Source organism: Lissotriton vulgaris, chromosome 6 (assembly GCF_964263255.1).
Source record: "Lissotriton vulgaris chromosome 6, aLisVul1.2, whole genome shotgun sequence".
NCBI lineage: Eukaryota > Metazoa > Chordata > Amphibia > Caudata > Salamandridae > Lissotriton > Lissotriton vulgaris.
In genome coordinates this window covers 1608189356-1608204291 of record NC_141694.1, presented here as the reverse complement: position 1 = coordinate 1608204291, position 14936 = coordinate 1608189356, and the positions used below count along the sequence as shown (strand labels likewise).

At 41.7% G+C, this 14936-nt stretch overlaps 1 protein-coding gene across 1 annotated transcript in view; it reads left to right on the top strand.

The window, feature by feature from the left end:
• The window catches only part of TTC7A (tetratricopeptide repeat domain 7A), a 1603679-nt gene that overhangs the window by 509309 nt on the left and 1079434 nt on the right, over positions 1-14936 (top strand). The window contains exon 9 of the mRNA XM_086927774.1: positions 9731-9868. Within this exon, the coding sequence (XP_086783900.1) occupies positions 9731-9868 (138 nt within the window). The remainder of the gene's footprint in view (positions 1-9730; positions 9869-14936) is intronic.

Genomic DNA, 14936 nt, shown 5'->3' with positions numbered 1-14936 from the left:
AGCAGTGAGGCGACGCTCCCTGCCTTAGAGGAGGAGACGCCCCTGTCCGTAATCCTTCCTTCTTTCCCTCATATCACCAAGGTAGATAATGCTTACATGAGAGTTAAAACAACAGACTTTATTGGCATATTACCCTGATGTGTTTCGGCTGCCCTGCAGCCTTGATCACAGTCTTTATGCCACTGTACTCTACCACGGTCCACTCTACACCACTCAACTGTATGCTATTCCACTGTACACCCCTCTTCTGCACCCCACTCCAGTCTACGCCACACCAGTCCACACCACTCTACTGTCCACTATTCCACTGTACGCAACCACACTCTACACCACTCCACTCCACTCTATGGCAGTCCACTACGCCTCTCCAGTCTACTCCACTACACCACTCCACTCTACGCAAATCCGCTATATGCTCTTTCATTGTAGGTAACTACACTTTATGCCACTAGACTTTGCACGTTTCTGCTGTATGGTAATGCCCTGTATGCCACGAAGTTGTTAACAACTCCACGCCTCACTAATCTACTCTACTACACTATACTCTATGCTATTCCACACTATGCCTCTCCATTCTAAACCACTACACTGTACACCACAATACTGTAAACTACTGCTCTGTAGGCCACTCCTCCTTACACCAATCCACTCTATGCTATTTTACTGTATGAAACTCCACTGTACACTATTCCACTCTACGCTACTCAAGTTTACACCACTCCACTTCATTCTATTCCACTCTACTACACTGCACTATACGCCACTCCACCCTATGCTTTTCCACTGTAGGTCACGCCAGCTTATGCCACTACACAATATGCAACTCCACTCTATGCTTTTCCAATGTATGCCACTCCCCTCTACATTGATCCCATATACACTATTTCACTGTATGATACTGCACTATACGCCACTCCAATTTACAACACTCCACTCCACCACACTCAACTCTACACTTTTGTATTGTACACTGCTACACTGTATGCCACTACATTCTATGCTATTCCACTACACTGTATGCCACTCCACTTTACGCCACTCCACTTTACGCCACACCAGTGTATGCCACTCTGCTATATGCTATTCCAGCGTACGCCTCTCCACGGCACTCTAGTGTATGCCACTCCACTGTACGCCACTCTAGTCTACCCCACTCCATTCTATCCTATTTCCACTGTATGCCTCTCCACTCATCACTGCTACACTCTACTGCACTCCACTCCTCGCTTTTTCACTGTATGCCACTCCCCTCTACATCAATCCACTGTACGCTACTACACTGTACGTCACTCCAGTTTACAACACTCCACTCCACCACACTCAACTCTACACTTTTGTATTGTACACCACTCCACTGTATACCACTACACTCTATGCTATTCCACTGTATGCCACTCCACTTTACACCACTCCATTTTACACCATACCAGTGTATGCCACTCCACTATATGCTATTTGAGTGTACGCCACTCCACTGTACTCCACTCCAGTCTACCCCACTCTACTGTAGTCCACTGTATGCCTCTCCACTGTACGCCACTACAGTCAGTGCAATTCCACTCTACGTCACTCTACTCTACTGCACTGAATGCCATTGCAATCTATGCCAGTAAACTCTATGGTGTTCCACTCTACAACACTGCACTCTACACCACTCCACTGTACACCACTCCACACCACACTATTAGACTGTATGCCAGTGCACTCTACCTCACTGCAGTGTACCCCACTTCACTCAACACTATTCCACTCTACACTACTGGGCACCACTCCACTGTTCAACAGTATAGTCTACACCACTCCACGTCATGCTATTGCACTCTACTACACTGCACTATACGCCACTCCACTCTACGCTTTTCCACTGTATGTCACACCAGCCTATGCCACTATACAGTGTGCAACTCTACTCCATTCCACTGTATGCAACTCCCCTCTACGGCAATCCCCTGTACACTATTTCACTGTATGATACTACACTGTACGCCACTCCAATTTACAACACTCCACTCCACCACACTCAACTCTACACTTTTGTATTGTGCACCGCTCCACTGTATGCCACTACACTCTATGCTACACCATTCCACTTTATGCTACTCAACTTTATGCCACTCCACTTTACGCCACTCCACTTTACGCCGCTCCACTTTACGCCACACCAGTGTATGCCTCTCTGTTATATGCTATTCCAGCGTACACCACTCCACCTCTCCATTCTATACCAATCCACTGTATGCCACTCTACACCACTCCATTCTATTCCTCTCCACCCTAGTGTATTCCACTGTACAGCACGAGTTTTTACCACACTACACTCTGAAACTGTCCTCCACCATACTTTACCAGACCCCACTTAACACTACACTTTGAAACACATTTTTATTAGAAGATAAAAAACAGTTAAACTTAATGAAAAAAACCAAAGGTTAAAGCTAGGTTATAGTTAGGAAAACAGTTTTCATTCATTATTGGCCCCAGGTACCACATACCCCACCCATGTACTGTGTCCAATGGAACACTCCCTCTGGACACAGTAGTTTCCCTGCCCGCATGGGCAGGGACACTTGTGTTTGCTCCCACCTGACAGTAGTATTTTTTAATCTCCCTCATCGCAGGAGGATACATAAAGTATTCTCCTAGCTGGTGGTAGCTTTAAAACAACTAACACCAGCTTGGAGCAGACTTTTGATCTGTTTCCCTGCCTGCACTGATGTGGACTGGGAAACATACCAAGATATTGCTCCTACCCAGGAGGAACAGCATAAGTAACTGCTCCCTGTGGTGCGGGAGCATTGCCTGCTCCCACAGCATGCAGTGAGCTGGTTAAGGCCCCGGGGCTCCCGTGCGGCCCCCAACATTGAGCATAGCGCACCCCAGGGTTTCCTTGGTCAAAAACAGCTTGGGAGGCCCCCCTTCCCTTTAATAAAAAAAGGCTCTGGGGATGTGGTCCCGAGGGCCTCAATAGGCCTCCCTCCCCTGTTTTCTTTGTATCTAGCCCCAGAGGGGCCCCGTAACCCAAAGGCTAACCATATGCTGCACACGGCAAAGGTTGTGTGGATCGTGGGGATGGTTGCCTGATGAGGATTTGGCCACAGGCCTGGCTCCACACCAGGCCCTGTTGCCAATCCCGGGCCACGAATGGGCAAAGGCCATGCACGGCGAGTGGTTGGCTTTGTGTGGTAAGAAAATATTACTTTTCGTTACAAAAACCTAGAAATTCACTGAAAAAAACAAAGGTTAAAGTAACGTTATAGTTAGGTGTGATAAAAAGATCAGTTTTTTTTTTAAACGCTGGAAATTCACTGAAAAAACAAAGACTAAAGTGATGTTATAGTTAGGGGACTATGTCAGCGATAACATTAACGTTTTGAACTAGAAATTAATCATTTGAGATGTCATCAGTGATATAAACAATGTCATAGAGCATGTCACCAGGGATGGAACATGTGTGGTCATAAGCAGTGCATGGTGGGGGCGCATATTATAGTTAGCCCTGCTAATTATATCTGGTGAATTTCTGTGGTACTTTGAGTTCAAAACATTGTCACTGACTTATTCACCTTACTATACATTACGTTAGCCTTTGTTTATTTCAGTGAACATATATACACACCATTCTGCTCCTGCAAAATTGCACATTTGCAATAGCCTACAGACCCAATATGTCTTTTATTTAAATAATAAATAAATAACCTTTTACTTTATTCATTGTATTTTACTTTATTGAGGTTCCATCAGCTCCTCTAACCCTGTTGCCAGGCCACTCCCTTCCGTTTATATGTTTGCATCAAAGCATATTTCCTCATTCTTTAATAACAAACAATTTAAAATGGCCACCCATGACTAGGCATGCATGCACATAAATCTAAAATTACAATCCGATGGTTCTTTTTAGCAGCATGTAAGCATAGAGGGGAGAAAATTCACTGTTGTTTCCAAACAATTCAACAAAGTTCCTCTGGACACATAGTAAACACAGATAACTGTGTCAGGTTAGGTGATTTATTACAAAGCCAAAAATAACTGAACGTAAAGACACCTCAGGACGAGAGTATAAAAGTACATCGGAATTAGAATGACGCCAGATCTGAGTATCCAATTGAGGCGATATAACATAAGCAAAACAATTAATTCAAGAAATAGGCTGCAGAGGATCAGAAAGCATGAGTCCAAATGTTCCTGCATAGAGGGTTGATGAGTATAAAGCATTAATCTTTCCCTACAGTAAATCTAACGTGACATCTCTACTCAAGCATCTTCATGAAAAGGAATAAAAAGGTGTCAGGATGTGGAATCTTCCTAAGAAGTCTCTCCACTCAATGCAGCATCAAGCTACCAAGAGGGAGTTTGTTCTAAGATGCTCTCTCTCCGAAGGCAGAGGAAGAAGTGGGCACTTTCCCTACTCCCAACATTACATTATTACAGGTATTCTTCCTAAGATTCCTTGCGGGTGATGCCATCTGCTCTGGGTACAATCCTAAAGGTAGGTTTCCATGGGACAACAGTGTTCTTTTGCTGGCAACAGTTTGTCCTTGGTTCCTAGGCCTTCTCCTGTGCGAAGTGCAACGACCTTCCTTTATGATTCAAATCACACGATATAACTTTTTTTCTCCTTTCCTGACTAATAAAACAAAGACATTATTGTAGCTAACAAGAGCGTTTCTTTCACCTGCAACACAAAACATGACAAAGAACGAATTCCACAGCACACATGAAATTCAGCATGTTAATTCTAAAGCCAGAGTTTCCAGGGAACTGAATTTAAGGCTTACAAAATTCAGCTAACATAAGGCACCAGATTATGAGCTTCACATATTTCCATGGAAAAATAAAGCATTCGATTAATGCATTTACCTACATGTAAAATGATATGATTAATAAACACATTTAATACATGAATAATTGTCAGTTGCACAACACGAGTTCTTCACACTAATGTCTTCTGCTACTTACATTCACTTTGTACATTATTTCTCCATGTTACGTTCAATGATCTAAACACATCACTTTTTATGTTAATACATTTCACATTTCTAACACTTCATGTTAATACAACAAAAGATTATATGGGGTGCGCTCTACACGTGTTATTATAATGCACCCCTACAAATAAAATGTAATTTACGCTACCTCAGAAGCCATCTTTGAATGCTTTTCACTGTTATGGAACTATTCAAAGATCACCCACTGTGTGCGTGAATTGGTGCACCTTCCAAAACGTGTTCACATGAATAGGGCTCATTTTTAGGTTTCGCCTATTATATCCGGCAGGGATAAATAGGCGAGATTATAGTAAGCGAAAAAGAAAAGTCTACCTAGCCTGCGGATCGCGTACAGTTCAAGTGAGCTATGCACGTGCACAGAGCCAGCCACATCACACACCACCATTTGTCTGTGCTTCGGCATCAGACTTCAAAGGCAGCCGCTCCCCCGCCCCCCTGCGTGCACATCGCACACCACCATTTGTCAGAGCCTTGGTATCAGACTTCAAAAGAATGCGCTCCCGCTCCCCCGCACCCCCGTCACAGCAATGCAGAGAACTTGTCTTTTTTGGCATCCATTTCACGGGGAAGCCGTGTTTTGTTCGCCGTTCTCTGCACCTTTCTCGTTTTTTTTTCTGGACGGAAGTGAAAGCCTACCATGCTTGTTTACAGTAGCCTTGCTCCTCAAATGCTGTTGCTGTGTTGCCATCTCTCTAGGGACACTCAGCTTGAAAACACTCGACTTGCTAGCTGCAATGCTACATCCGCTATGCTTTGCCTCTAGACACGTTGATCCCTCGCAGACTGTGCTGACTCTGCCCCTCCTGATTCTGAAACTGACCAACGCAGTCACAAACGCAGTGTCTTCTCTCTGTCTTATGATGTCTGCCCTGCCACCATTTACTTCGGACACCATTTACTTCGGACCCTCGGACTCACACCTCCTCACCCTCACACACCCTCAAACCCTCTTACCCTCACACACCCTCACACACCCTCACTCACCCATACACCCTCAACCACCCTCGCACACATCACTCACCCTCACCCTTCACCCTCACAACCCTCTCACCTTCACTCCCCCTCACCCCCTCACCCCCCCACACACCCTCACCCCCTCACCCACCTCCTCACACACCCTCACTCTCACAACCAATCACACACACACCCTCATCCTCACCCTCACACACCCTCACTCACCCTCACACACTCTCAGCCTCACACACCCTCACCCTCATACCCCCTCACCCTCATACCCCCTCACCCTCACACCCCCTCACCCTCACACCCCCTCACCCTCACACCCCCTCAACCTCACACCCTCACCTTCACACCCCCTCACTCTCACACCCCCTCACACTTTCACACCCCCCTCACACACCCTCTCACCCTCACACACCCTCACCCTCACACCCCCTCACCCTCACACCCCCTCACCCTCACACCCCCTCACCCCCTCACCCTCACACACACCCTCACACACCCTCTCACCCTCACACACCCTCACCGTCACACACCCTCACACCCCCTCACCCCCACACACCCTCACCCTCACACACCCTCAACCTCACACCCTCACACCACATCACCCTCACACCCCTCACCCTCACACCCTCTCACCCTCACCCTAGTTCAAGTTCAAGTTCAAGTTCAGGAATTTGTATAGCGCACTACTCACCCAGAGGGTCTCAAGGCGCTTGAGGGAATGATCGGTGCATTACCAGGTTTTTAGCTGTTTTCTGAAGGAGAGGTGGTTCTGTGTAAGACGGAGGTGAGTGGGGAGAGAATTCCAAGTCTTGGCCGCTAAGTAGGAGAAGGATCTTCCTCCTATAGTGGATCTATGGATGCGCGGAATTGCGGCGAGGGCTTGATTCTCACACCCCCACCCTCACACTCCCTCACCCTCACACACCCTCACCCTCACACCCCCTCACCCACCATCACTCACCCTCACACACATTCACACACCCTCTCCAGCATAGCATAACAAAACATAGCATAGCACAACAAAACAAAGCATAGGGTAGCAAAACAAAACATAGCATAACAAAACAAAACATAGCATAGTACAACACAACAAAGCATAGCATAGCATAACAAAACACAAAAAACATAGCATAGCATAACAAAGCATAGCATAACAAAACAAAGCATAGCATAACATAACAAAGCATAGCAAAACAAAACATAGCATAGTAGAACAAAACATAGCATAAAATAGCAAAGCACAACAAAACATAGCAGAACAAAACATAGCATAACATAACAAAACATAGCATAACAGAACAAAACAAAGCATAGCATAACAAAACAGCATAACAAAACATAGCATAGCATAACAAAACACAACAAAACAGCATACATAACAAAACATAGCATTGCAAAGCATAGCAAAACATAGCATAGCATAACAAAACACAACAAAACATAGCATAGCATAACAAAACACAACATAGCATAGCATAACAAAACAAAGCTTAGCATAGCATAACAAAACATAGCATAACAAAGCATAGCATAACCAAACATAGCATTACAAAACATAGCATAGCAAAACAAAGCATAGCATAACATAACAAAGCATAGCAAAACAAAACATAGCATAGTAGAACAAAACATAGCATAGCATAAAAAAGCACAACAAAACATAGCAGAACAAAACTTAGCATAACATAACAAAACATAGCATAACATAACAAAAGAAGCATAGCATAACAAAACAGCATAACAAAACATAGCATAGCATAACAAAACACAACAAAACAGCATACATAACAAAACATACCATTGCAAAGCATAGCAAAACATAGCATAGCATAACAAAACACAACAAAACATAGCATAGCATAACAAAACACAATATAGCATAGCATAACAAAACAAAGCTTAGCATAGCATAACAAAACATAGCATAACAAAGCATAGCATAACAAAACATAGCATTACAAAACATAGCATAGCAAAACAAAGCATAGCATAATAAAATACAACAAAAAATAGCATAGCATAACAAAACATAGCATAGCAAAACACAACAAAACATAGCAAAACACAACAAAACATAGCATAGCTTAACAAAACACAACAAAACATAGCATAGCATAACAAAACATAGCATAGCATAACAAAACAAATCATAGGATAGCAAAACAAAAGATAGCATAGCATAACAAAACATAACAAGACACAGCATAACAAAACACAACACATAGCATAACTCAACATAGCAAAACACAATAAAACATAGCATAGCTTAACCCCTTCGATGCTCATGACGAGCTCAGCTCATCATGAGGCACGGTGCTCGTGTGCTCATGACGCGCTGAGCTCGTCATGACCACACCCAGTTCTATTATGGCCCAGCACAGGAGAAGAATATCTCAAGCATCGATGAGGCTAACAAAACACAATAAAACATAGCATAGCAAAACAAAACATATAATAGCATAGCAAAACAAAGCATACCAAACACAACAAAACATAGCATAGCAATACAAAACATAGCATAATAAAGCACAACAAAACATAGCATAGCATAACAAAACATAGCATAGGATAACAAAGCATAGCATAGCAAAACATAGCATAGCATAACAAAACATAGCATAGCATAACAAAACACAGCATAGCATAACATAACAAATCAAAGCATAGGATAGCAAAACAGCATAGCATAACAAAAAAAACATAGGATAGCAAAACAAAACATAGCATAGCATACTGCATCACTCCCCACCACCACAGCATCACTCAGGGGCACCACAACATCACTATGTGCTACCACATCATCACTGAAGTCCACAGCATCACTCGTTCGCCATCACAACACCACTCAGCGCCTCCACAGCATCAATCTGTGCAACCATTCAACAACACCTGGTTCAAATATGTTCTCTCAATGTTTCAAGCTTTATTACAAATGTAACAAAAAGATGTTAATATTTCACTTCTGTTCTTGGATTTTCGTCACAATAAAATACACTGAACATAATCTTCACAAAAGTTATTTACAAAACTTTAAGCTATTGCCATTATAAATTACAATAACTTTTATTTAAGTATTAATTATTGAAAAAAAATTAAAAGCCATTGTTATTTGTAATATCAATACATGTAACTCACGTAAATACAACACATTTTGCATTACAAATGCTATAGGTGTCACATTTGCGAAAGTTAGAACTATTGGCATGGTAATTACAAAGCTATTAATTTCGCTATTTTCAAAAACAAAACATAAATAAAAAATGTGTCATTTACAATACTAATAGCTCAAACTTTCCTAATGCGAGACCTATTGCATTGCAAATGCTTGTTATATTTAGATGTAAAAAAAAAAGGAATGAAATGAGGGCCTACGCATGTACGTGTATGGGTAGCTATCTTGGATGGCCTTTAAGACTTTATAAGAAAAAAACATTTCATGTTGCTCGAATGTGCATGTGTGTGCACGCACAAAAGGCTACCTAAGAGTGCTTTTTGTATAAAGTTTTTTTGTTGTACAAAAAATGCAAACATTGGCAAAACAAATGGTTGACTCTCAACACCGTTCTATTGACTTTGTCAATGATGGTTTCCTAATGCTAATGGAATAGCTTAATGCACTATTTAATGCACTCTGTTTTATAGAACATATATGATAATTGAACGTTCTTGGAGGTGGGTCATTTGGACATAACTGGTAATATTTTATACAATCCCTGGAGATACTTCTCTCATCTTGTATTTTGCATGTTTGTTTGTAGGCGAATCGAGATGCAGTAATCAGTCGAGCTCCAGACCAGAAAGAGGATCGAGCTGTCAGCCTTCAGAATGCTTCTGCGGTCTACGACCTTCTGAGCATCACCATGGGCAGGAGAGGGCAATATGTCATGCTGTCTGAGGTACTGGAAGTATTACTTTGAAACTAGCACCTCCTAAACTAATGTTCAGGCAGAAGTGAAGTAAAGTACTGCGTGAATGTACTGAACTTCAGAATGTCACTTGACGACTCCCCCCTGCATGTGCTGTGTTCAGGGTATCATTTTAGCTGTCGAGGTGATTTATTTTTGGTTGCTGTAAACTTGTCCTTAAGGCTATTGGACGGGCATAGAGTAAGAATGAAGGCGAGGTCTTGTAGTTAAAGCTCTCGGTTACTATGGAGACGAACTAGTTGAAAATCTCTCTTAGGGGCTTATTCTGGGGCGCGTGCTAAAGTAAAGTAGCCAACAGCGTTTTCGCCAAGTTGTGGTGAAGAGAAAATTGCGCACACTCCCGCTCCATGGCCCTTATTTATGAGGCCTTGCGTCAGTTTTGCGCCGGTGGTGTGACACTTTTTGTGACGCACCAGCGGCGTACAAAATGCGCCTTGTTGCGCCATATTTAAAAAGTGACGCATCTAGGTAGATGCGTCACTTTTTAAACCCCTGATCCACATTATACCTGCGTCAGGTATAATGTATGCAGATGGGGCGTTCCCCCGCAAAAAAGCCTCGTAATAGTGACGCAGTGAAATCTATGAGATTTCACTGCGTCACTTTTAGGATGCTGTTGCATCAAAATCTTGCGCCTGCCTCAAGCAGGCGTAAGACTGACGCAAGCCCTTTCACATGGGGCTTTCCCCATGTGAAAGGACGCATTGCTGGAGTTGCGTCACTTTTGTGACACACTCCAGCAATGCGTCACTTTTGCGCTTACAGATGCGTCAGAAATACTGACGTATCTGTAAGTCCTTGCGACATGATGCGTCATACATTAAATATGACGCATCATTGGTGTCGCAAGGAGTGCGCAGTGAAAAGTGACGCATCGCTGTTTTCACGCAGCGATGCGTCACTTTTCATAAATGAGGCCCCATGTACACTTGGATGAATTTGCACAGGGAAAGGAGGTCAGAAATTGATATAGTTAGTGGTTTTTACCTTCAGTAAAGCCACCACTTCATTTCTATTCCACACTCTAAACGTAAAACATGGAATAGGCTGCATGCACCGCCCATGGGAAAACCACAACCGTGACCAAAAAAATTCACCATGGCAGTTTTTGCGCCACTCAGTCCATTTGTTTCACTTTGTGATCTTCTGCAGTCCTGTTATATCTGGAATGTCTAATTTCCCCCAGGTGTATGTCATCAGAAAGTGTAAGCAGAATTTACATATACGAAATGGAAAATAAATTGTGGAAACTATTTTTTAATAAAATTATCAAGCCCTTCAGTTACGAGAGTCCTCATTTCACAAATCTCACCTAGCATTCACTGCTTTACTTTTTTCTACCTTCACTTAAAAACAGTAGGTAAGGTAATAAGACGTTTTTGTATCCAGAATAAAATGCCTCCAGCGTAGATGTTAAATTAAACCCACTTGTTTGAAGATATCAATTTAGCCGTGGTTTCTTTACAATTTAACGTAACGTCCCATAGAACACAAACAGCCTTCTCCCTCAGCCACAGCACACAATTCGATGATTGACACATCGGTTACGCTCGAGAGAATCGCTTTTGCTGGAGGTAAAACTTTCAAAGTTCTCCACCAGAAATCGGAAAACTGAAAAAAAAGCTTTTTTTTTTTTGAATACCTGAAAGTAGCGGTTTGATTTTAATATAATTATCTGCTCCATAATTGAAACTTCGAGGTGCAGCGGAATACAACAGAAAGTACAATATCATTTTGTTGTTGAAATTTTAGTTTCTTTTACTGCTGACCTAGTCATGCCAGTGAGACCAGTCTGACAACCTCGTACATCATGAGGCCTCTTCACCAGCCACTGGGTACTTGAAAAACTTTAATGTAGTAAATATGTCCAAGATCTCCTGGCCTCACGATGGCTGTGGTGTTTCTACAGGCTCAATGCGACTGCGCTCTGTGGCCACGTCTGGTCCTTCTGCAAGTTGCTACCTGGCTTCTGCTTTCCTTTTCCTTTCCTTACTTGGTGGGGCATTTAAACACAGCTACACATCTACATGGTCCGTTTTAATTATACAATTTAAAAAAGCTAAATAGCTTTGATAAATACAGCAAAAATGTTAGGAGCTTAAAATACTAGGCGAGATAACACTTATTAAAATCCATCGGTCGCCATCCTTACAATTAGAACAATCAATTTTCCAAGTTATCTGAAATCTCCACCAAATATGGACATAAAAAAAGTTCATCACTGGGTTATCACAATCTTTTAAAGTGCAAAGTACAAAGGTATATAAGATATATACTGCGATGATACATACTTGGCTATTACAATTTCAGAGCATTTTTAGCTCTTATAATATTCACATTAAATAGAAATCTGCTTACACCAAAAACCACCAATTGTGTGGTATCTGTCCTCAATATGCGCTCAGCCTCTCTGCAATGTCTAACGTTCAAATTTTTGCAGAGAGTTTTGATCCATTTTCTCTTCGGGATGTCATATTGAGGGCAAAAGAATAGTATGTGTAAGTCATCTTCCTTGACCTCATTTGTGCATAACATGCACTGTTCATAGTTTTTATCATCACGATTACTACCCCTTCTAGATTTGTTGGCATTTGTTTGAAAGACCCCATATCTGAATTTCAGAAACAAAGATTTCGCTAATTGGGGTCGTACCACATCTAGAAATGGTTCAAACTGAGCTATATCTTTAAATTGAAGGAATGTTGATGTTAAGGAACCCAGAATAGAATCATATAGAAAATTGTCATTAATGTAAGCCCAGAGGATGATTTTACTAGCTTGCTGCATGCCATGGTCAACTCAGAAGGCTCCTGCCAAAATTGAAGTAACCCTATCTTTTCCAGCCATGTTGACACATGTTGGAGCCATGGAATAGCCTTAGTTTGATTAATGTTCATAACCTCCTGAAGACCTTCTTTATAGTATGATAGCTCCAATGTTGACCATATCCTCACCCAAAATAAAAGGGGGCGTAATAAAGAGTGATTGTCTGTTCGCTTAAAATTTAAATCCATAACAACTGAAATCAGGGGTGTCCTGCATGGGAGGGTTAATAATTTCCGAAAGAAGTTATTTTCTCCCTATTCAAAGTTCCATTTGCTGTGAGGCCCCCATTTCAGCTCCATATAGAGTGGCTGATTGGGCCTTAAATTTAAAAACCTCTTTGACAGGTGACACTGACCTTGAAATACTCCCCCCATGCTTTTTAAAAATGGGAGTAGAGTTTTGGAGCATAGTTGTTCTATTGTTTTCCAGTTGTGACTTCCAGGTCAGTTTTGTGTCTAGTGTGATTCCTAAATAATTAAAACTTTGTACATACTCTAGTCTCTGGTGATTTAACTCTAAGTTATTTTTAAAAGATCTATGTGGATTGATAGACATATATTTAGTCTTGCTGGAATTTAATTCAAGGCCCTTCTTGCTGCAATACAACTTGAAAGAGTTTATTAGATTTTGAAGCCCCCCTAGGGGTTTGCAAGATTAAAATAGTGTCAGCAGCGAAAAGTAACACTGGTATTACTTTGCATCCCAACCTAGGTGAATCATTTTTGCAATCTTCCAAATATTGAGGGATGTCGTTTACAGACAGGGAGAACAAGGAAGGCGTCAATACGCACCCTTGACGTACTCCCCGTCTTACTGGTATTTCCTCGGTAAATTTCCCCTCGACTCCCATCTCACTTTAGCGTAATTTCCCTCGTGGAGCCTAATTATTTGGACAAGCAATTCGAATGGCACCCCCAGGTCTTTCAAGGTGACCGATAGCAAGTTCCTGGGTACCAAATCGAATGCAGCCTTTAAATCTACGAAGGCAATATATAAACTTCCTTTCCTTATGTTTATGTATTTTCAGCATATACACATAAATCTAATAACTTGATCAATTGTGCTAGTTTTTTTACTGAACCCAGCTTGGTATTTCGAGAGTAGTTCAACCTCTTCAATCCATACTGTTAATCTACTTAAAATGTGCCTATCGATTTTTTTGTGTGTGATATCAATCAGACTAATGGGGCGATAATTTGCCGGATCATGCCGATTGCCCTTTTTAAAAATTGTAACTATTTCTGCCTCCTTCCATGTGTCTGGTCTTGGTGCAAATCAGCTATCGCATTACAAAGGCAATTTACATACGGTCCCCAGACTCCAATGTCATGTTTTAAAAGATCGCCAGGAATTTTCTCTGGTCCTGGTGCTTTGCCTGATTTAACTGACTCCATTACTAATAGAGTTTGTTCTAGGCTAAAGTGCAGTTTGGCTGCCTTAGCGATGTTCTCCATATCTTTTGTTACCACGAAATGCTCACCATTAGTTTCCGAATAGAGACCAGAAAAATGTGCTACCCACGTATTTTAATCAAGGAATAAATCTTTGTGTCCTTCCTGTTCTATTCCCATTAGCTATCAGGTTCCAGAAACCTGCCTGATCCTTAGCTTTGGCCGCACAGATTAGACCTGACTAAATCTCATCGTCCCATGATTTCTTTGCTTTTTCCAGGGTCTGCTTATAATTATGTCTTGTTACCGTTATTGCAGTTACACTATTACTTTTGACTGCCTGAAATAGTTCTGTCTTAGCTGCCCGGCAATTCTTATTGTACCAGGGATTTCCAAAATTATTTGTATGATTAATTCCTGCATTCCCCTCTTTTGGTATTTTGCTTAACACCGGGCTTAAAGCATTTACCAACGCGGCATGCAAGTCCAACATCTGGATTTTATCTACGGATTGTTCTAAGAATGGTGTAATAGTATCTGCAAAATACTAGTCATGGCTTTAATGTTCCCTAGAATGTACGGCCACTTTACAACTCAGCTATTATTACTTAATATAATTTCATCTTCTGTGGTGCTAATTTTCCTTGTTGCCATTTTGAAGTGGAAGAAAACACTTTGGTGATATTGGACTAGATGTATGTAATTCCCATTTACAGACTCTTAAATACCGAATTTTACCGATTCGGTATTTAAGAGTCTGTAAATGGGAAGAGGACAGATGTAGGTAATTTTAAAATCTGAATTACCGAATCTGTAAAATT